Source organism: Amphiura filiformis, chromosome 2 (genome assembly GCF_039555335.1).
Source record: "Amphiura filiformis chromosome 2, Afil_fr2py, whole genome shotgun sequence".
Taxonomy (NCBI): Eukaryota; Metazoa; Echinodermata; class Ophiuroidea; order Amphilepidida; family Amphiuridae; genus Amphiura; species Amphiura filiformis.
In genome coordinates, this window is record NC_092629.1 from 34,478,863 (window position 1) to 34,500,336 (window position 21,474).

Below are 21,474 nucleotides of genomic sequence, written 5' to 3' on the forward strand. Positions count from 1 at the left end.
CCCGGAGGGGAGTGGTCAGGGGGAAGAGTGCCCCCTGACAATGAAAGAAAAAAGTACCGGATACCCACCCTAACCAAAAAGAGAAAATCGGGCAGGCAAAGGAAAAGAAAAGGGGCAAGGCCCAGTGACGTAACTAGGGAGTGCAGGGGGGAACGTGCCCCGGGCACCACCTTTAGGGGGCGCTAAATTGACCAATTCAGCATCGATTCTGCGCCCCTCCGGGGGCAATTTTGCAAGCCGAGGGGGGGGCAAGCGATTTTTGGCGGGCTGAGAGGGGAAGCCGATTTTTGGCGAGCCGTTTGGAAATTTTACCCCCCCGGGGGGCTCATAATTATTGCACAGTCCCTTACGTGTACAGTCTCTCTAAAAGAAAGGTACCGTATCCCGATCCCGGGACCGTATCCCACGGATAATACCGGTTGTCTTTTCCTAAAATATTTTTATTTTGCCCCCCCACCAAGAAAGCTGGCTACGCCCCTGATGTTAACTCATTAAAAATAATGTTTTTTGTGGCACGCAAAATTTCAAGGCACTCGGCCTACAAAACGTTAAATGATCATTATGGATTTCACAAATCGAAAAAAAATTGTTGAAAATATAACTTAACTATTTTTAAAAAAAAAGCCTCACCGAGGAGTAAAAAAAGATTGTCTCTCCGACGGTGTTGAAAAAAAAAATTGCTTCATCTAAGGGCTAAAAAAAATTGCTTCACCGAGGTGATAAAAAAAAAAAAAATTGTCACTACCCCAACTACCCCCCCCTTGATATCTAATGGTGCGTCCCTTATCTACTGACCTCGAGCGTTCTGATAGACTGTCATTCATGTAATTTGTTGTTTTCTACATCATTATTCACTTGGTAAACATTCACAATACTAGTATATAGCTGCTTCTGAAGCCTGTTATCAGGTTTATCATGTTTATATAGCCATTACATGCATGCGTCATGCACATAGGCCTACAATATCATCTCCTGGATGGGGCAGCTTTAATTAGCATGAGGCCGCATTGATATGTAAATAGCGTATTGTTATTTAAATTTGCGCCCAGACGTATTGAGGGCGACAGTCATGTTATCCAGACGGAGAATGGCTGCATATATGCCGGGCATGTCAATTTGCTGAGTGAAGGCTGATAATCACCTTTCTGTATAGGTAATAAGCTAGTATATTTCGTGTACCAGTTGGTTATAACAAAAAATTAGTATCTTATTAAATATATTAAATGTATAAACTTTGAAAGTTACATGAATTTGAAGAGCAGAGCTTCGAAATCTAGCTAAGTCAGGTGATGTGAAATTCTGCTGCGTGACCCCCTCTGCGCCGGGTAGAATTATATTCATAAAACATTGAATTTAACAGATATCATGGGCAGCCAACCATGATTTATCAGCATTTAAAATATATGTTAATTAACAAAGATAAATAATAAAGAGTACAAATGGCAATTAACTAGTAAGCAAGCCTGAAATCTTAAAATGTTGCCACGTGTTTTCCCGAACACATGATATGTCACCATGTGACCACTATTCAGATTTACCGTAAATATTTGGGTATGCTTGCACATCATGCACATACACTGTGCATTTCTTTACATCCGTATAAAATCAATAATTCATGCTGGGAGCCAAGTAACATTGTCTGCTCAGCGCAAATTGGTATTTTATTTGACTTGAGAGCATAATAGAAATACATAAAACGAATCATGGCGCCATGATGGAAGGTCAGGTCGGGTATCAAAGGTTATTATAACTTAATTGCAATTCTGGGTAAAAACCACATGTGCCTGCTAACGGTCAAAATTTTTTTATCGCATGAGGTGAAAGGGCTTTGGTAGTAGGTTACAAAAAGTCACATCAAAAATTCCTCCGGAGCTTGTTGCCATAGCAACGGCAGATTTTATGATTTTGGCGATTTTTGCTTATTTTGGGGTGAAAATAAGGAAAATATGTACTTTTTGAATCGCTCCTGACTTTATATTTGAGGTCACATTAAAAAAGCAACCTTACCACCATAAAGTAATATCTTTGTGCTTTCCCCAGATGCAAAAAAATTTTCAATAATATTTCCCTATGTGCAATTTTAGGGCTGGGCAACATTGCCAATTTAGCACTTTTGAAAAAATGCAATTTTTACCCTATCTTTGAAGTCTAAAACTAATTTTGCTTGAGCACCTAGAATTATTTCCTCTTTGTTGGTACTTGGGCAGACATTGCCCCTTCCAAATTGGTAAAAATCTCTGGGGCTATTTGACCTGTAAAGCCAGTGTTGCCAGAAAGTTTGATAATTTTCAAAAAATGCATTTTTCGAAATAATGCATTTTCTACATATTTACTCATGTAACCTTTAATACCACCAACTTAATTGAAATATTTGCACACTTTGCACACATGATTAGACACACATTGCAACGGAAGCAACACTTTGAGGCTGGGGACCAGTCCAGTCCTGCAAAAACCGGTATTGCAAGAAAATCTTACTTTATTAATCCAAATTTCCAATTTGTGCGTTTATTTATTCCGTGAAGGTTATACTATCAATGTTAGTTCAAATAATGTGCATTTAAACATCATCTAATACAATAGAGGTTCAGACACATGGGCAAGTTTCTCGACAGGTGGCTTAGTAAGCCTTAGGCTTAGGTGACCTTGCGGATACTAAGCCTAGTTTGACCAAAAATAGTAATTATTACATGGGAAATTTAAAAATATGCATCTTGGAAAGTGTATCAGCTTATTAAGATGGATGTTTAGATCCAAAAGGTAAATCACAAAATTTTTCTGTGACCTATGGTTTTTGACCTATGACCTCTTGGAATTCATAAGTAGGCCTAAAATGCAGGTTTTAATGATTTTGGTCATTTTTGGCAAAAATTTACCCTTTTAAACCATTTTTAGCCATTTTTTGTATTACAAAAGTTTAAACTATACTTAACTTTATTGATAAATAGGACTTCTTTAATTTTAGGCTGTTAAGAGAATTCAACGAGTATGCAGTTTCCATGGCAACATCCACGAATGCTCATTTTTAAGCAAATATCTGTAAAATAGAGCTAATATTTCCCAGTAAAATTTACAAAAAATGGGTTTAAATGGCTGTTTCCATGGAAACTGTCTTCTCTTAGAATTCTCCTAATAGCTTAAAATGTTATGCCAATCAAACAATTTTTTAGGCTTTATGATAATCCTGTTAATGATTTTAGTTTTAAAAAGCCAAAAATTTGTAAAATGAGCGGTCCATGAAGCCTTTCGTGGATAAGTTTTTCCCTATTATTGTAGGCCTATAAATGGTGTTAAACATATATTGACAAATGCGCGAAAGCAGGAGCGAAAATAGCCACTTGTATATGGATTACGCAGGGGTGTCAGAAGTTGGAAAATTTTGCAAAATGAATTCCTGGAAGGCTAGAAGGAGGGGGCGGGTCTACCCCCCCCCCCCCACCCCCGCCTGGGCCTTGGTGGGGATATGAAACTACATTCCATCAATGCCCAATTGGGCAGTAAGAACACCAGTTTGGTGCAGACGGGACCCAGTAATGGCGACTGAATTGTGACCATCACTTGGCTCAATGAATTCTTCTATAGGCCCACTTTATTCGCCCCAAGCCCTCAATGTGGACCGGAATGTGACCAAGATCAAGGCCAACATACATAAATAATTTTCTGGTAAATCTTTAGATCCTTCATGTTTTATTATAAAGACCATCGAATGTTATCTTCCACAGTTGATCACATCCTTACATCCCTGATCCTGGGCATCCCGGGAGGAGGAAAAATTTAAATTGTGAGTCTTTCAGGGCAAATGTTAAACATCGGACCTTTCAAAGGGAAGCTAGCTTTAGTTGGGGCATGGAATTAAGAGAGATCTTCTTTTTGTGTCAAATGTTATTTAGGAATTTATTATTCACAATTAAATTAATCAGAGGAATTTTGAAATTTTACCCGTGCATGATGTTTGACCTGAAGTGACCTCTGCTGTATTTTTAACACGTTCCCCTTTCGGTTTATATTCACCAACTTTAAGCCCAATCACAGGTATTTCAAATTCAACCCCTAAATGACCTTCAACCTCAACATCCTTTAGGGTAATATATATTATATCTTTTCTCCCTTCCACCCAATGATCATACCATGATACTTTGATACCACCGACATGATAACATGATACATGGCAATTTTAACCAAATTGATAGCATGTACACATACGGATAGAGATTTATCTTGAGGATTGTGTTAGAAACTAGGGGAAATGGGGGGGAATAGGGAGTGTTTTAATTGCAACAGCCCATCAGGCCTCTAGCTTCATCACCAGTTGGATTTTTACTTGCATTGTAAACATGATAAATATTGTCTGCACGGTTGTTTCGATGTGAACACATGTGATGTTACCTTTCCACCCTGGACAACAGGTCCTGTATCAACGTAGAAGTACAGAAGTCAAATTGAAGGCATCGGAACAACAAACGGATGTCTAAATTTAGGGAAGAAATTAAATAAGGGTGTCAAATAATGCAAACGTCAATATTGATGCCCCCATGGGAGTTTGAAGTTTTTATTGTGCGTATCATTCATTTTACCAGGCTACATTTTTAAACAAATGCACGCATGTTTTGACGAACTCAAAAATTACGGGTATGGGTAAATTAATTGTCATATAATCTGGTAACACCATCATTGCCTATGTTTCAAAACCTGTTTGAGATGGTGGTTAAAAAGGGTCCATGTTTTGCCAAAAATGACCAAAATCATTAAAAACTTGCATTTTAGGCCTACTTATGAATTCCAAGAGAGGTCATGGGTCAAAAACCATAGGTCAAAGGAAAATGTTGTGATTTACTTTTTTGATCCAAACATCCATCTTACATGTCTTAGTAAGCTGATACACTTTCCAAGATGCATATGTCATTTTTCAAAACAATTTCCCATGTAAAAATTACAGTACTATTTTTGGTCAAAACTAGCTTAGTATCCTCAAGGACGCCTAAGCCTAAGGCTTACTAAGCCACCTGTCGAGAAACTCGCCCATGTGTCTGAATCTCTATTGTATCAGATGATGTTTAAATGCACATTCTATTCAACTAAACATTGATAGTATAAAATTGAGCGAATAAATAATTGTAAAACGCACAAATTGGAAATTTGGATTTATAAAATATGATTTTCTGGCAATACCGGATTTTGCAGGACAGAACTTGTTCCCAGCCTCAAAGTGTTGCTTCCGTTGCAATGTGTGTCTAATCATGTGTGCAAAGTGTGCAAATATTTCAATTAAGTTGGTGGTATTAAAGGTTACATGAGTAAATATGTAGAAAATGCATTATTTCGAAAAATGCATTTTTGAAAATTATCAAACTTTCTGGCAACACTGGCTTTACAGGTCAAATAGCCCCAGAGATTTTTTTACCAAATTTGGAAGGGGCAATGTCTGCCCAAGTACCAACAAAGAGGAAATAATTCTAGGTGCTCAAGCAAAATTAGTTTTTAGACTTCAAAGATAGGGTAAAAATTGCATTTTTTCAAAAGTGCCAAATTGGCAATGTTGCCCAGCCCTAAAATTGCACATAGGGAAATATTATTGAAATATTTTTTGCATCTGGGGAAAGCACAAAGATATTACTTTATGGTGGAAATGTTGCTTTTTAAATGTGACCTCAAATATAAAGTCAGGAGCGATACAAAAAAGTACATATTTTCCCTTATTTTCACCCCAAAATAAGCAAAAATCGCCAAAATCATAAAATCTGCCGTTGCTATGGCAACAAGCTCCGGAGGAATTTTTGATGTGACTTTTTGTAACCTACTACCAAAGCCCTTTCACCTCATGCGATAAAATTTTTTTGACCGTTAGCAGGCACATGTGTTTTTTACCCAGAATTGCAATTAAATACTACTTGTATTTCCCACCTTGCCTCTGTCACATATTTCCTTCATATTATTGACAGCAAGTCCTAATTTTGACTTTGCTACTGCAAAATGTCATTTCATATCAAATTAGTAGACTTTCTTTGAAAAAACATATCACTGGTGCCTGATGGGAATACCCGTCCGCCATTTCATTAAACTGGATCGTTTTCGCCTGGTTTGCGCCCAGATGTATTGGGGCGTGCTATACTCTCATTGAACAGGCAAAGTTCGCAAAACTAACAACGTTGTTATTTGCCAAACTCAATTAACATGATCCAAGGGGTCGAACATGAATTATTCATAACGAGCTATAACGGATCGATAACTGGCCTCACTTTCTAGCTAGTAAACCAGCTGAATTTTTCATAGATTTTGCGTTGCTAATAGAACAACCGTGAATTTAGTGTCACCCCTTGATCACAGTCAGAACACTTGGTGTAGTTTTTGACCTCCGTGTGTTTCACGGTAGAGCACCTTTCGCTAGAGCTTTGCGGTAGAGCTTTCACTGGAACTTTCTACCCCTGATCAACAACAAAGATAGGCTACCGTAAGTATATTTTTCAACTTATATTGTATGTTAAGTACTTAATATCATATGGACATAAAACGGCAGTCTGATCTTAGCAAAGCTCAAAGATCTTTCTTCTTCTTCTTTGGTAGGCTTTATAACTAAACTGCATGTAGGGGCCCCTACATATTTTTCATGCAATGATATTATTATCTTGACAAAAAAAATAAAATGCACTCAAATATTATGCATATCGTCATTCGTCAGCCTGCTATACGCTAAAGTAATTTCCTGTAATTTTGGGAACAATGTATAAAATACGGTTCAGACATTCATTTAAACATATTTATTCACCAATCTTTGCACACGAAATGATAATGACACAAAGGGAATAACCCGAAATAATTAGGGTGATTACGTAACTGATGCATGCTTGAACCACATTTTGTTCTTTGTTCTCAAAATTACAAAAAATTACTGTTCTTTGTTCTCAAAATTACAAAAAAAGACTTATAGGCAATTAGCGTAACAGGCTGATGATATTATTTTGCCAGTAATAAGATATCATAATCTATAATATTATTTATCAAAATAATGTAAGATATAGGACACATGTATTTACCTGAGACGAATAAACCTAGGTATATTCGTCTCAGGTATTTACAGCATACATGTATATGTTATATATTTGGATATATTTATTTTAACATAGCCTTGAACATTAGCATTAGACGCCATAATATGAAAGTAAGCCCTTTGTGACTAGTATTGGCCATAGCAATGTACGTATCGATGTATGCATGCTGGTTCAATATAGGCCGAGTAAAAAAATAAACAAGTTTAGCGTCCCCTCCTCCTCCTCCTCCTTTTTTTTTTTTTTTTTTTTTGGAGATTTTTCAAATTTCTGTTTATTTTGTAAATTGTTATTTAACTTCTTCTCAAAGATTTTGTATTGTAAAGAAATTTTGTATACAGCCTTGCAAATGTATAAGACACATTTCAGAAGAGTTTTGTGATCACCATGATCACAGGAGGGGCCTACCTTCCAAACAACAAAATAAAAAGTGCCTCCACCTCATTTTAAGATATCATTTACAATGCTGAATACACAAAATGGATTTCTTTTAGAAGGATTTCTTTTAGAATACCCTACCACTGTAGATTTTCAATGGGGGTCTTTTATGAACGACCCATACACATACAGGCGTTAAATATGGGTATTAATAGAGCAGTTTCGTAAAACAAAGCCCTTCCCTTTTTTCAAAACACCAGGACGCTAAACATGTTTTTATTTTTACTTGGCCTTCACAGTTTATATGCAACCAAATCATGATGTTATTGATAATCTATGACCAAATTCATAAGCAATTCCATGCAGTCATTACCAGATAGGTCTAAGTTATCAAGCAAAGAAGAACATTAATTTTGTAGAGTATCCTGAGGGGCATATCGTGTACAAAAACGTTATTTTAAAAGGGGGGGTCATTGGGTAGGCCTACAAACAAAATGAAAAAGAAGGTCATCGGGTATAATATTTTGAAAAAAAGGGGTCATTGGGTATAATAAGATTTCAAAAAAGGGTCATCATATCGGGTAGAAAATTTTGAAAAAATGGAGCGATATTCTATTTTCTTATTCCAAATTTTCTAAATTTCCAATACAAATTTGTTGAAATAAGGGAGTGCTCATAAATACCTAGGTGGAGGGGGGGGGCTGGGTACTGGAAATTTTTGGAGTCGAAACTTTTTTGACCCCTCCTCGAGAGAACCTGGAACTTTTTTTGACCCCCCTTCAAACATTTTGACCCCCCCCCCCCGTAACGCTCATTTAATAAGAAGTAAGGTTTCATGGATTGATTTTCGACACTTCACATATTTAGACATTAGCCCTGGACCCGTGACCAGTACCCGCTGGAAGCCTGCTCAGTGAAGTGGCGAAAAATAAAAGAAACTAAGGGGTGGTACAATAATTATGTGTACCCCCGGGGTGGTGAATTATAGGGGGGCGAAAGATTTTTGGCAGGCCAAAAGGGGGAGAGCAAGCATTTTTGGCAGGTCGAAAGGGGGTCAAGCGATTTTTGGCAGGTCGAAAGGGGGGGGGCAAGCGATTTTTGGCACAGATATTTTGGGCACCGATTCTATATTATGCCCTAAAAAGGTGTAGGAAAACGTTAGGAACACGTTCAAATATGCAAAATTTCCTGCTCGCTGCGCTCGCAAATATATGATTTAAACAATTTAAAGGGGTACTACACCCATTGCATTTTTTTTGCATTTTGTGAAGAAATGAGAAAAAGAAATTGGACAAAGTGGTATGCAAAATGAAGGGGCAAATCTTCTCGTTCAATTGGTGGTATCAGTATCAATGACGCGTACATGCTTCTAATGGTATAAGCCAAAAAGTGGTACATCACTGATGTTTTAAATTCACTTCATTTTGGAAAGCTTACTATCAACGGATTTCGTTAAAATTTTGGATATGTGCATTTTTGCACGCTACTCGCGCACATCGTCCCAATAAAGCGTTTGTTAGCTCAACAAGGAAGAACAGATGATTAATTGTGTTTTCAAAAACAAATGAGTGTAAATAAAACAAACAAACAAAACAAAAGAATGGTAGGCCTACATTATAATGGGGGGGGGGGGTAAATAGTTTTGAACCTAATATGAGGGGGGGTCAAAAAAGTTTTAGGTCCATTAAGAGGGGGGATCATAAAGGTTTTGGGTTCACGAAGAGGGGAGGGGGGGGGGGTAAAATGAAATGACATGGAAAAAATTCCATCCCCCCCCCCAACCATGAGCTGAGTAGGCTATTTATGAACACTCCCTAATTGCGAAACTCGCCGGCGATAGAGAAATTTAATAAATTTATTAGGCCTAGATGTAGGCCTAATTTAATAGCGTATATGGTTTTACCGACTTCAGCTTCACGCAAAATTTATACAGTAGTAGCCTACATTTTATGAATGGCTTTCAATCATCATGAGCCGGGATTTAGAGTTTGTGTTGTGAATATTATACCATCAAGACGACTTTGAAGTACTTCGCGCTATTAAATAAAACCTTGTCGCGTTGCTTTTTTTAAAGACACTTCTTGGTTGTACTAAGCAAAGGTCATTGAATCATCATGATCATGTAGTAGGCCTATACATACAAAGTTCATACGTCCTTTAGCCCATTTGTCTACAACGTCGGCACGGGAAGCCTACATGTAAGTAAACAAAGTCACTATAACATAATGTAGGCCTATGTCAATGCCAATGCTATAGGCCTATAGGCCTACGATCCACAATGTGAATGCTATATATATATATTAATGTACGTTGTAGAATAGTAGGCCTACATTATTTTATAATGGGGGGGGGGGGGATCAAAATAGTTTTGAACGTAACTAATATGAGGGGTGGGGTGACACCGTCCTTGATGGGGGGTGGCAGTCCTACGTTTTTCGACGATAAATACTATGGGATTTTCTTATCGATCATGTCGATTGGAGGGGCACATTCCCCAGCCCATGCTACGCCATTGAGCCATGGAACCTTAAATCCAGGGCCTTAAATTCTTAAGACTCAGGGTCTCTTATTTTCAAGCAAAATTTTAAATATGCGGACAAAGTCAAAAAAATAGAAATCCTCGATTCTTCTAGCATAGAAAGGGTTTAGGTGGGACATTTTCAAAATGATATTAAAAAAGTTGTATTTGGCCTGTTGGTAAAATAACGGGCAAAACAAATTTGAGCCGAAAATGACCAAAAATTGCATTTTTCATTTTTGAAAAAAGGTAAAGTTTGGTCTTATGCTACAACTATATAAGATGCGATAAATTTTCTGTTTATTTATTTTAGGATAGAGACATGCTTTGTTATTCATTGTAAATGAAGAAAGAGTGTGTCACTCTTCGAAAAGATCCTGCAAATTTAAGTAGAAAAAGTACATTTTTGGGCAATAATCATAAGCGTCATTTTACCCCGACTTTGAAGGGGCATAAATGTAAAGGTAGGATTTGTATGTTGAAACTGTATAATGTCATAGTTAGAGTAAACCCTTGTTAACTGATATATCCTTTTCAAAAATTGGGCTCTTAACTATTTTAGAAGTTCTGGCTTTTCAAAAGTACCAAGTTTTTAAAAAAATTCAATTTTTTCACAAGGGGATTTACAGTAAAAAATAGTTTCATTATTTTTTTTAAAATTATTACTGAAACTAATTGTATTAAAAGAACTTAATGGGACTTAATTGAAGAAAGTAACGATTCTAATGGTACAAACAAGCTATACAGAAACCAGATGCAGAAACATTGTTAATGAAAATGCAATAGAGGGCAGCGCTGGGTGACGGGCTGCGTTTAGCTGAAAAGGCAATCAGGGGCCGGTACAAACAACAGTTCATCAATTATATAAGAATAGTATAGCTGGTAAATGGTAAGTGTCAGATTATTTATTTATTTATTTATATAAGATATAATAATGTTAACTAAATTTTGATAGCAGTTCATGTGACTAGAATACAAACATTTCGGTCTGTTTCTCAAAGACGGTACATAATAAACGTGGTAAAGCACTCGGGAGGACATGCCATATGCATACATGCATGATGGGGTGTACATGAATAATGTTCTCTGTGGAATTTGTTTGTTTGCATCAACTCTTAGAAATTTATTCAGCGGATAGGGAGCTGGGTCCTGTATTAATGATTTATTTTTAGTGGTGTTTCTAACATTGAGTAATTTGCTATTTATTTATTTCAGAAAATATGAGTAATGGCGTGCTCATTTGCATCAGGTACAGGCAGTCCTTGTGGTGATTTGGCGATGGTACAACAAAACCTTTTTTTTACCTTTCAGATCTTATTCGTTGTCCCTCCTCATCTCTGTATCATAGCATCTTAAAAGAAACAAACTGCAAACCACCTAGAGACAAATTTTGCGTTTGCCTTATAATAATATTATTTATGTTTGTCATCAATTTGCTTATCGACTCTAGAAGGATCATCTTTGTTCCCAGTGACCTCTCCATGTTCAAACCTTTTTATGAGAAATTCTTTCTGCTTGTTAGAAAACCTGGTATGTTTTCTGCCTGATTTCAAGGCCCATCCAAGACATAATTCTGTTGTTGGTTCAGCTAGAATACAATGTTGCCCACATGTGATTCCTGAAACTTGTGGAAGTGTGCTTTCCTCTCTTGAAAGCATATTTGCATATCTCATTTTGGCTCTATCTAGTAGCCTTTCTCTCTGTTTGTATCGGTCATGTTTTCCTGACAGAATATGAGCTTCTAACGCTGATGATTTGATGTATGTCTTTGTACATGTTTCCTCAGGGCAACTGAATATACCAGTTGAGCTCACACTACTAGTAGAGTCGTAGACTTCTTCATGAAGATCAACTTCACGACTTTCTTGGTTAGCAAGTTCTGCAGATGCGCATACATTCTGATGCTGATTGGCGTCAAGAGTAATTTGGTTGATGGTACTTGACGATGGTCCTGTTGTTGGCCTAAACACAGTGCTTGTTGTCGTACTGCATACGTAATGTTTGGAATAACTGGTGCCTGAAAATCACCATCATTTACGATTTTGCCAGGCCCAATGTTATAAGCTCGCCATACTCTAATTCCGGCATCTGTAAACTGGAAGTTATTAATGTAACTTATACCACTCCATTGAATGTGTGGTTGAATTATACCAGCTGAACACCATAGATGCCGCCGTTTGACATCATGGCTTTCTCCATTTGCTTAGCATCCATAATATCGTTGCCTTCATTCAGATAAATGTCCATATGTCGTTTTATTTAGGCTGCCTTTCGATCGCATGGACCTTTCCCCCCTTGAGGATCAGAAAAGTCTATTCGTTTTACTTCAATGCCTGTTCTTGTGGAGAGATATTTTCCCGGGATATTTTGCAGCTAATATCGTGTTCCATTATTCCAATTACGGTACTGCTGTCTTGCTTGGTTGAGTCAAAGATGTGGACTATTGCAATACTCTGGTAGTCGTTCCCACACTTTTTAATGGCTACACTAATGTGCCATGGAGTCCCCTTTGGCAAACCAATCTGTCTGGCTTTCTCTAAATCTCCTTGGAAGATACGTCATAGCCCAGTCGAGAGTAACCATTACTGCGTTGTCACCCATTAAAGACAAAATGTGCTGTTTGCAAGTATCCTGATTGACTGTCCTCAACTGGTGTCCTTTCCATAATTGGATGTCGTATACAGCTCGCTCAATGCGGTAGAGGATTTCTTCCCTGTCTTCCGAAGATGGAAATGCTAACTCACTGGAAGAACACACTTGTTTGATGTTGTTCAAAGAGTTCGAAAGTGTCTAACAACCACTGCAGAATGAAAATAACGAGAGGGTGTTTAGTGCAAGTGAGTATCTGACGCCACAACAAATAGGTAGCTTTTTCTCCAGACTTTCAGCCAAGAAAAGAGCAAATGGAGGTTTAGAGGAGATAACTGATGATCTGGAAGCTCCAGCAGACACAGCGGTGTTTCAAGATAGCCTAAGACAAGTGGTGCAGGAAGTTTCTCATCCTATAATTGTTGGTGAAATAAATGTATGCCGCACTGTAAAAAATGACAAACTTCAAAGTTTGAGCATAAATACCCTCAAAGACATCTGTTCCTCACTTAACATTGACACTAGTGATGTTAGCATTCGACGAAAGGCACCATATTTGGACAACATTAGGATTGCTGTTAGTGATTGTTCATGTTCTCACTAGGTTAGATTTAGTTGGCACTAGCGTCAAATTTGTTGACAATGCCTTGAGCATACCATAAAATACTGACTTTTTTTCATTACATTATTTCAAATTGCTTGTTCACTCATTGGAATGCCAGTTGTTGATTTGCAAACTATAGAAACAACTCGTAATTTACCAATTGACATCATTTATAATCCTTTAAATTATGGCATGCACATTTACACTATAATGTAGATTGTATTGTAGCTTTATTATAACATTAGGCCTACTCCAAAGTAGTGACGAAGTTGCCTAGCTCTGGTACTGTAGTTACATGGTTAAATCTATCACAAACTGTATGATCCTGGTCAAAATATATCCCCTTTGCTTTCCTCAAGGTAATCTACCTTAATTTTCATCATGTTCATATGGCAATTCTATTTCTTGACATTTTTGCCTATAATTCTATACACTAGATGGATGATTGTCTAATAGATAACAAACGTGGCGGGAAAGATTGTTGATTTTGATAAAGTTATTCTGGACGCCAAATTTGATTTTGTTGGAAAAGTACCATTTATCATTAATTATCAATTGGATGATAAAAATAGACAGATACCCGCATAATTAGTGGCAACACAATTATCAACAATGTAACTTACCCTACTTTTCGGTTTGAGAATATTAATTGTTAATGGGGGTGGGAGTTGTTTGACCAATAATGTGGCTATGAAAATTTGCATACATACTTAAGTGGAAGTCTATGGATAAGATATGGGTCAATAAACATTTCTCGGTATGTTATTTGTAAATCTCTGACCAATAAATGATTACGTTTACTGTAAGAGTGCTATATAATTAGCTAATTTTAATCGAAAATAGTGAATTTTCGTATAAGTAAAATTTCGCTATGGGGTACAGACCCCAATTTTTTTATTGGATGATTTATCAACCCCATTCATGGTTATTCTCATTCAATCCCAGACTTAAATCAGCAAACCCTACCTTGAGAGTTATTGACTTTTAAAGTTATAGTACTTTTACTAAAGAAAAAAAGTGCAAAAAAGCGGGATTTTGCATTGCGTATTGCGCAATATTATGGATGATTGAAAAAAATGGCAATACTATTTTTGTAACATGTAATGTATAGGTATTTATCAGAAGCAATTTCAATTATCCTGTACTTACAGCAATTTTGTTAGAGCCGGCCGAAAATGAGCCTCTTTCAGTACTGCGAAATTGAAAAAAATGACTTTTTCTGTAGCCAACTTCAAAGGCCCGTTGTCATGGCGACAAGGAACATTTGAATTTTTTATCAAGCTACATAATCATTAGACCCAATAACCTTTCCTGTCATAAGATTTGGACAAAATCCATTGACCTTCATTTTTTGGCTTTGGCCGCACCTTGCTGAATCGGTACAGACATCCAGTCTTAAAACAGATTGTGAATCTCAGCATCATGCATTGCATGATTATGAATTAACTCGCAGTCGTAGCCTATGTATGTGAATTTTCGCCCCACAATGCATCAAATTTGCCCCTTTTCCTTACCACGTTCAGTACAATAATTTTAGATTGTTACAACTGCACCCCGTCCACACTCCACACTTCAAATTATACATGTTCTTGACCCAGAGATGTGTTACAATTGCCCCTTACCCTGGGGACAATTGTAACACGTGACATACCTGCTAAAAAGTATTTTTTATTCAAAAGTAGGCCTACCTGTTTTATCAAGTCCCGTATAAAACCTGCTTGGATATTAAGATAAGACCCGAATCTCTCTAATTTAAGCAAATTTAATTATAACCTGCTATACGGTGCTACCTATATCAAGAGCTTGTTACATTCAAAAATGCAAAATCCGTTTCAATTGTCCCCGGTCTCCCCTAGTGAGCTGGTAGGACTCCAAACCCTTCACCCAATATCAGTAGTCCGACGAGTAATTTTGTAGTCCGCTTAAAAATTGTATTTATCATTCGTTATTTTCATAATTGTACAATTCATTGTATGTTGTAGCTTGATGAATATTTTGCTTGTTGCTTGATGAATGGATAAAATTGATTGATTGATTGATTGATTGATTGATTGATTGATTGATTGACATTTACAAATAGTCGCCTATTGTTATCAATCAATTTATTGGAATCACCTTTGTAAAAGTGGTACATGCACACATGTGCAGTGCATCCAACATAAAAATACAATTACACAGAACATCAATATAAAAACAACAAACATAGGCCTACTTAGATACTGTGCCCACTGTGCTTATGTACAAATGTCTGAAGTGAAAAGGATAATATAATGTATAAGTTAAAAAAATTCACAAGCTAAACTTAACACCAGTATACAAGTAGGCCTACACTATACGTCCATCCCACAAATACTCTACGTTTGCCTGCTTAACACGTAGGCCTATGTGGCCAGTATTTGATTAACTCCTGACTCGATATCATTATGTTGGTCGCACTCATTTGCACTTACTTTATTGAGTTGTTACAACTCAGAAAATAAAACTAGGTGAGCATAATTTTCTAGGTGTGCTATATAGTATACAAAATTTTGCACTGATTACAAAATAAATATTTGAATACTGCTAATTGTGCAGAAAATGATCCAATTACGTGAATTAAGTAACAAAGTACTAAATTGGAATAACTCCTGGGAATAACTCAAAACAATAAGTACCAGTAACTTAATATGAACGAGTTACATCAACTCACATGTGGAAAGTCAATAACTCCACTAATTGGTTCTTTGAACCTTGCTTATTTTTCTAAGTTCCCTGAACTTGAATTCAGAAGTTGGCATTACTTAAAAAGTTGACGCAACGACTTCAACTTTTTAAGTAATGCCAACAAAGTTGATTAATTGACGGAACTTTTTGAGCTTTTTCAGCATTTTTAAGTTCGGATAACTAAAATGAATTTTGTTTTGGCAACTTTTACACTATTTTTGAGTTGTCCAAACTTACTCCTTTTGAATTGCGCCAACAAGGCATTTCTATGAGTGTATTATTAGTAGGCATGTCCACTAAAAATTGAAGTACTTTTAAATTGATTCAGACCTAACTTATTGGCTTGGAATTGATGAAAGAAACATTTTGGCGTTTAAATAATCTTAATCGGACGTTTCATTCCAGAGATATGGCCTTTCGAGTGTCACGGTTTTATATAGGGCTGCTAGAACATGTTAAAAAGTTAAAGTCCAAAAAGGAATACTAACAGAAAGTGCAACTTCAAGGTACTTTTCTTAATGTATTTATTAACTAGCGTTATCTGGAACATTATATTTGCTTATAACAACATGAAAATAAGATCATCCTGAAAATTTAATCGATTTTGTTGACATACAACAAAAATATAAGACCTCAACACCCATGGTTTGTTTGGTGAAACCTCAAGCATGATCATAGATGGCCGCCATGGAAAATATCTCCATAGAGGAGATGAACAATAAGTGCATTATTTCAAATGAATAGCGGTAGTCTTAAACATTGTTCAATCTTTTAAGGTCAGCACATTTTATCTTCAAAAATTATTATATTTCATCATGGCATAAGTTTGGTAACATTAATCACTACCAATTTTGAGAAATTTGCTCCAAATCAAAGGTTATCTTTACTACATTGAGCAATACACTGTGTGTGCATGTGCCCACTATGGTTTCCGAGAGTGTGTGGTTCCCAGTAGTTTCTCTCCCTATGGATATAGGTACACGGTCTGTAACACAGACTAGGTAGTGAGTAGTGCACGGGGAAGTAAAAGATTTGAGATGGGCCGCGGTAGGCTTAAACATTCTTAAATTTCTTAACATCCTGCACATTTTGTCTTCAAAAATAGTTAAATTTTATGAGTATGTAAGTTTGCTTGTCTGATTCACTCCAAATTCGGAGATAATTGCGTTTGAACACCTGATGCACGGAATGGTGTCACTTCAACCTGTTGTAGTTCTCATCTCATTAAATTTTCATTAAAAAAGTTGATCTCTTCATGAAGGAAGGTCCTCTCTATTTACTGACCAAACAGGAAAAAGTTTGGTTAATGTTTTCTGGTGGAATCAGGAATTTCTTGAAACACCCTGATATAGGCCTACATTTGGATCAAAACAAGTATGTACGCCATTTAACAGGCCTGGGATTTCTTGTATCGATCACTTTCTCCATAGACAATACGTGTGTGAGTGCACGCACACAGTAAATGAAAAATCGTTCTAGTGGAAACTGTATTAACAGTGGTCATCCCTATTATTAGGCCCCGGTATTACTCCCTATTCCAGAAAAATACAGAACTAATTTTTTGGGATTAAAAAATATTATCCTGTTTTGTCAAATTTTAATTTTTGGTCAATTTTTGGAAATAAGGGCCAAAAACATGCGTTTTAGGGTGTTTTTCGTATGCTGTGACAATCAAGCCCAGAGACTTGTATCAAGACTAATTTCAGTTTACGCAGTCTAATTTTTTTCATTCTGATAACCAATAATTTAATTAAAGAAACACAAAACAGTGAAAATTATAGCAAAATTTCGGCATATACTCAAGATTTTGAATGCTTAGACTTGTTCCAAGTCTTTGATTTTTGTGACTCGATTGTCAGAAAATATGCCGAAAATGCATGTTTTTGGCTCTTTTTTCAAGAAATTAGTAAAATAGTGATTTTTTTCTTTTATTGCCAGTTAGGACTAACTAAAGGATTAGGATTGAGCTATATATGTTTCATTTGGCAGAACTTGATAATATGTTTCTGGAATATGGAGTATAGGCACAGATTACATGTTAGGCCTATATAGGCCTAAGTCGTGTTCACACCCCGATTCACACAGTCGGACATATGAGTTAATATTTCCGGCACTAAGCGACTTATCACTAAGGCCTATCCGGTAGGCCTAATAGGGACTTATTACCGCGGTGTATACGGACCGGTAGTAAGTCCGACAGTGTGAACACGATAGTTGCACAGGTGACTGATTCCCAGTCAATCTACTCAGTCAACTGGCTTGTGATATTTTGAGTTTAATGTTGGGTGCCAATTATTGGGCTTTGAATGTGGTCCAGGAAGCTGTTCCATGTCAGTGCATTTTGCTGTTGTGTCAGTTGGACAACTTTTGGTTACTAACCACTGTGTAGAGTAGAATATTGAAGTAATCCTGTGTGCAATTTGAACACAGGAACTTGGTCTAGAACTTAATGAGTTTCTTGATGGTGAGGAAATTGCAACCAAAATTGTGAAACAAGTTAACTCTCGTTTGAAATTCCTCTACAGGCAAGCAAATTGTTTTAATCAAAAAGTGAAGAAAATGGTCTGCTCAGCTCTTGTGCCTGTTTGATTATTCTATTTCCTCCTGGTATTGCGCCATTTCTAAATATCATTCGATCATATTGCAGCGAGCTCAGAACAAAGTTATCAGATTTTTTCTGGGCAAAGATCACATATATCATATTAACAAAGCTGACTTTCAGAATTTAGGCATTTCAAATATCAGGACAAGGGCTGAGCAGCTCCGTTTGAACCATGTTTTTAATATTTTTCATGATGTTTGCCCAAGCTTTATGAAAGAAAACTTTGGCAAATTATCTAATCTTCATCGTTATAACACTAGTGGTAGCAATTTTAACTTTCAAGTTCCAAAAATTAAAACAGCAGATTCCGCTTCTTTTTTTATATAATGCAATCCATAATTGGAACAAACTTCCCGATAATGTAAAATTGTGCAATATAAAATCAATGTTTAAAGAAGATGTTAAAAGTATCCTCTTAGACCACATGGTTATAGTTTTTAATATTGTAATTTAGGTGTTTCATGTTTTAAATAGTTGTAATAATATATATTTTCATTGTTTATTGTGTATTTTAAAGGACCCCTTTGGAAATAAGTCGCTGACTTAGGGAAATCCTTGGCATATTATCTTGTCAATATTTTATGTTTTAATTTGCATTTTATATGTTCTGTGCAATATGGTTTTTGACTCTTATGATAATATGCTAAATAAACTCAAATCAAATCAGATCAAATCATTTTGCTCATGTTTATGGACAGGATTTTAAGATAGATGACATTGTGAAAAATTATAAGTTTCTTTTTGAGGCCAGTTTAGTTTTGTTTCTCGGCCGACACCCTCCCTCCCTGCCAGAAACGTAATCCTGAAATGTTGAAAATTTGCTGGGGCTTTTATACTATAGGCCAAAAAAGTATTATATTGAGCAAGGAATTCAACTGTACAATGTGAATATCATACATAGGATACCCCTACAGCACGTAGAGTATTGATGTGGTGGGTAATAGCATTTCTTTGCCATAAAATGTTAGCTTTTACTGTCAGATATATCCCCTTTATTTTTGAGCCGAACAACTACGGCAAAGCAAAGAAAATTGGAATTTACTACCAGCGCACATAAAATCGCCAATACGTACCACTCCTTCGGTTATGTTGTGGTACGACCCTTTGTTGTGTATATCACCGTCCCGCACGCCGTGACGTGCTGTGTGTTATGAACATCGTGTATGCGTTCGACTAATAATTCCATCGTAATAATAAAGCGCTGAATCAGCCTTTAATTCAAAATCACGGATTTTGACAAAACTACACCACTTAGAGTCTTGATTTTTGCAGGGTATATTGGTTTAATAAAGTACAATTTAATCGTGTAAAAAAAGGAATTTTAAAAATTCAGTGAGGGCGTCTTCCTCAGCAAATGTTATAATATGGCTTTAAGTTGTTATGATAAACAGGTTTCAAATTTTCATGAAAACTCAAAAATATTCAATCTAAATTGTTAATAAGTATTATTTATGTGAAGGTCATGCCATATTGCAATGCTCACGTGCTAAGGGACGCACCATTAGAATTCAAGGGGGGGGGAGCTAGGAAGTTTTGAAAAAAAAACTTTCCCCACTAACACTAAAAAAACAACTTTCCCCACCAACACTAAAAAAACAACTTTCCCACCTAACTGTGTATAACGTATGAAATTTAAAAAGAAACAAAAAACTTGCCGACTTGCCTCAATATTGTGGCCAATTCGACTTCTAAGCCTTCCGAATTCGGCACATTTGGAGTAGGCCTACATGCAATCATAAGAAAATGGTCAACTTTGGTCTTGTCGTTTTATATGAAGTCAACCTAGACAATTACTGGGACTTATCAAAGTTGTAATTTAAGACTAGTAGTTATATAAAAGTGATGTTTTATCAATTTTGAAGGTGGGCCACATCGACTTTGGGCCCCTGAAAATGTTGAATTTGCAATAAATTTCATCTTCGTGAGGGCGCTGTTCGAAATGTAAATGAGTTCAGGCGGCATAGGACACGCAATTCGGACGTACGAGGCTGGCGAAGATACAGGGCTGACAGCCCCATTCACAATACACGGTTAGCGATTATAAATGGACAATTAACATACTTGCAGTGGGGTACTTTGCAGAACCCCAACGGTTTTAGAGTAAGATAATTTTGCTTTGACACCACATAACAAATTTAGAATTGTTTGTGAAGATTTCATGATTAGGCCTATGTGTTAATCCAATGGCGACGTCAAAAATAGCGATATCGCATCCACCATCATCTGATGAGTTGTGACCTCAATTTTTTGGATATGCATTGTATTTATCCTATATATAGCATCAGTGACAACAAAAAATAATTAATCTGACATTAATGTGAATTTAGGGGGCTAAACTTGCCAGTTTACAAAACGTTACATTTTTTCTTGCATAATTTAATGACCTCATAAGTCAAATATTATGGGCCCCAGGGCCCCAAATGTTAAAACAAAGGACCGTCTGTTTCTCATCAAAGCAGCTTCAGGGCTCAGAGTTTGTACACAGATTGTACCTGAGAATTATATTGTTATTTATTTGTACATATGAGCCCCATATGTCACATAATATGGGCCCCAGGGCCCCAAACGCTAAAACTTAGGGCCGGCCGTTACTCAGTAAATAAAGCAGCTACAGTGCCCAGCGTGAGTCTACTGAGAGCACCTGAGAATTATTCTTCAATATATGTTCATGAGCCTCATAAGTCAAATAGGCCTACTATGGGCCCCAGGGCCCCAGGGCCCCAAATGTTAAAACAAAGGGCCGGTCGTTTCTCATCAAATAATGCAGCTTCAGGGCTCAGAGTTTGTACAAAGATTGCACCTGAGAATTATATTGTTACTAACACCCACCTCATACACGTAGGAGGACTAAACAGCTCCACAGAGAATAGCGTAATTATAATATAGATGACATCAACGTTAAGGCTATTCCAGTTAAATTACATACCCATTTCAGTAGAAAAAAAGCTTATTCCCAAAATTTCAGCTGATTCCGATTTTGCGTATGCGAGTTATGCATGATTATGTGTTACACTGCTCCCGCATTGCTCCACAGACA

At 36.6% G+C, this 21,474-nt stretch overlaps 1 protein-coding gene across 1 annotated transcript in view; it reads right to left on the minus strand.

The window, feature by feature from the left end:
• The window catches only part of LOC140146117 (acid phosphatase type 7-like), an 83,537-nt gene extending 62,155 nt beyond the window's left edge, over positions 1-21,382 (minus strand). The window contains exon 1 of the mRNA XM_072167866.1: positions 21,364-21,382. Coding sequence (XP_072023967.1) covers positions 21,364-21,367 — 4 coding nt within the window. The 5' untranslated portion in view covers positions 21,368-21,382. The remainder of the gene's footprint in view (positions 1-21,363) is intronic.
• Positions 21,383-21,474: the final 92 nt, after the last annotated feature.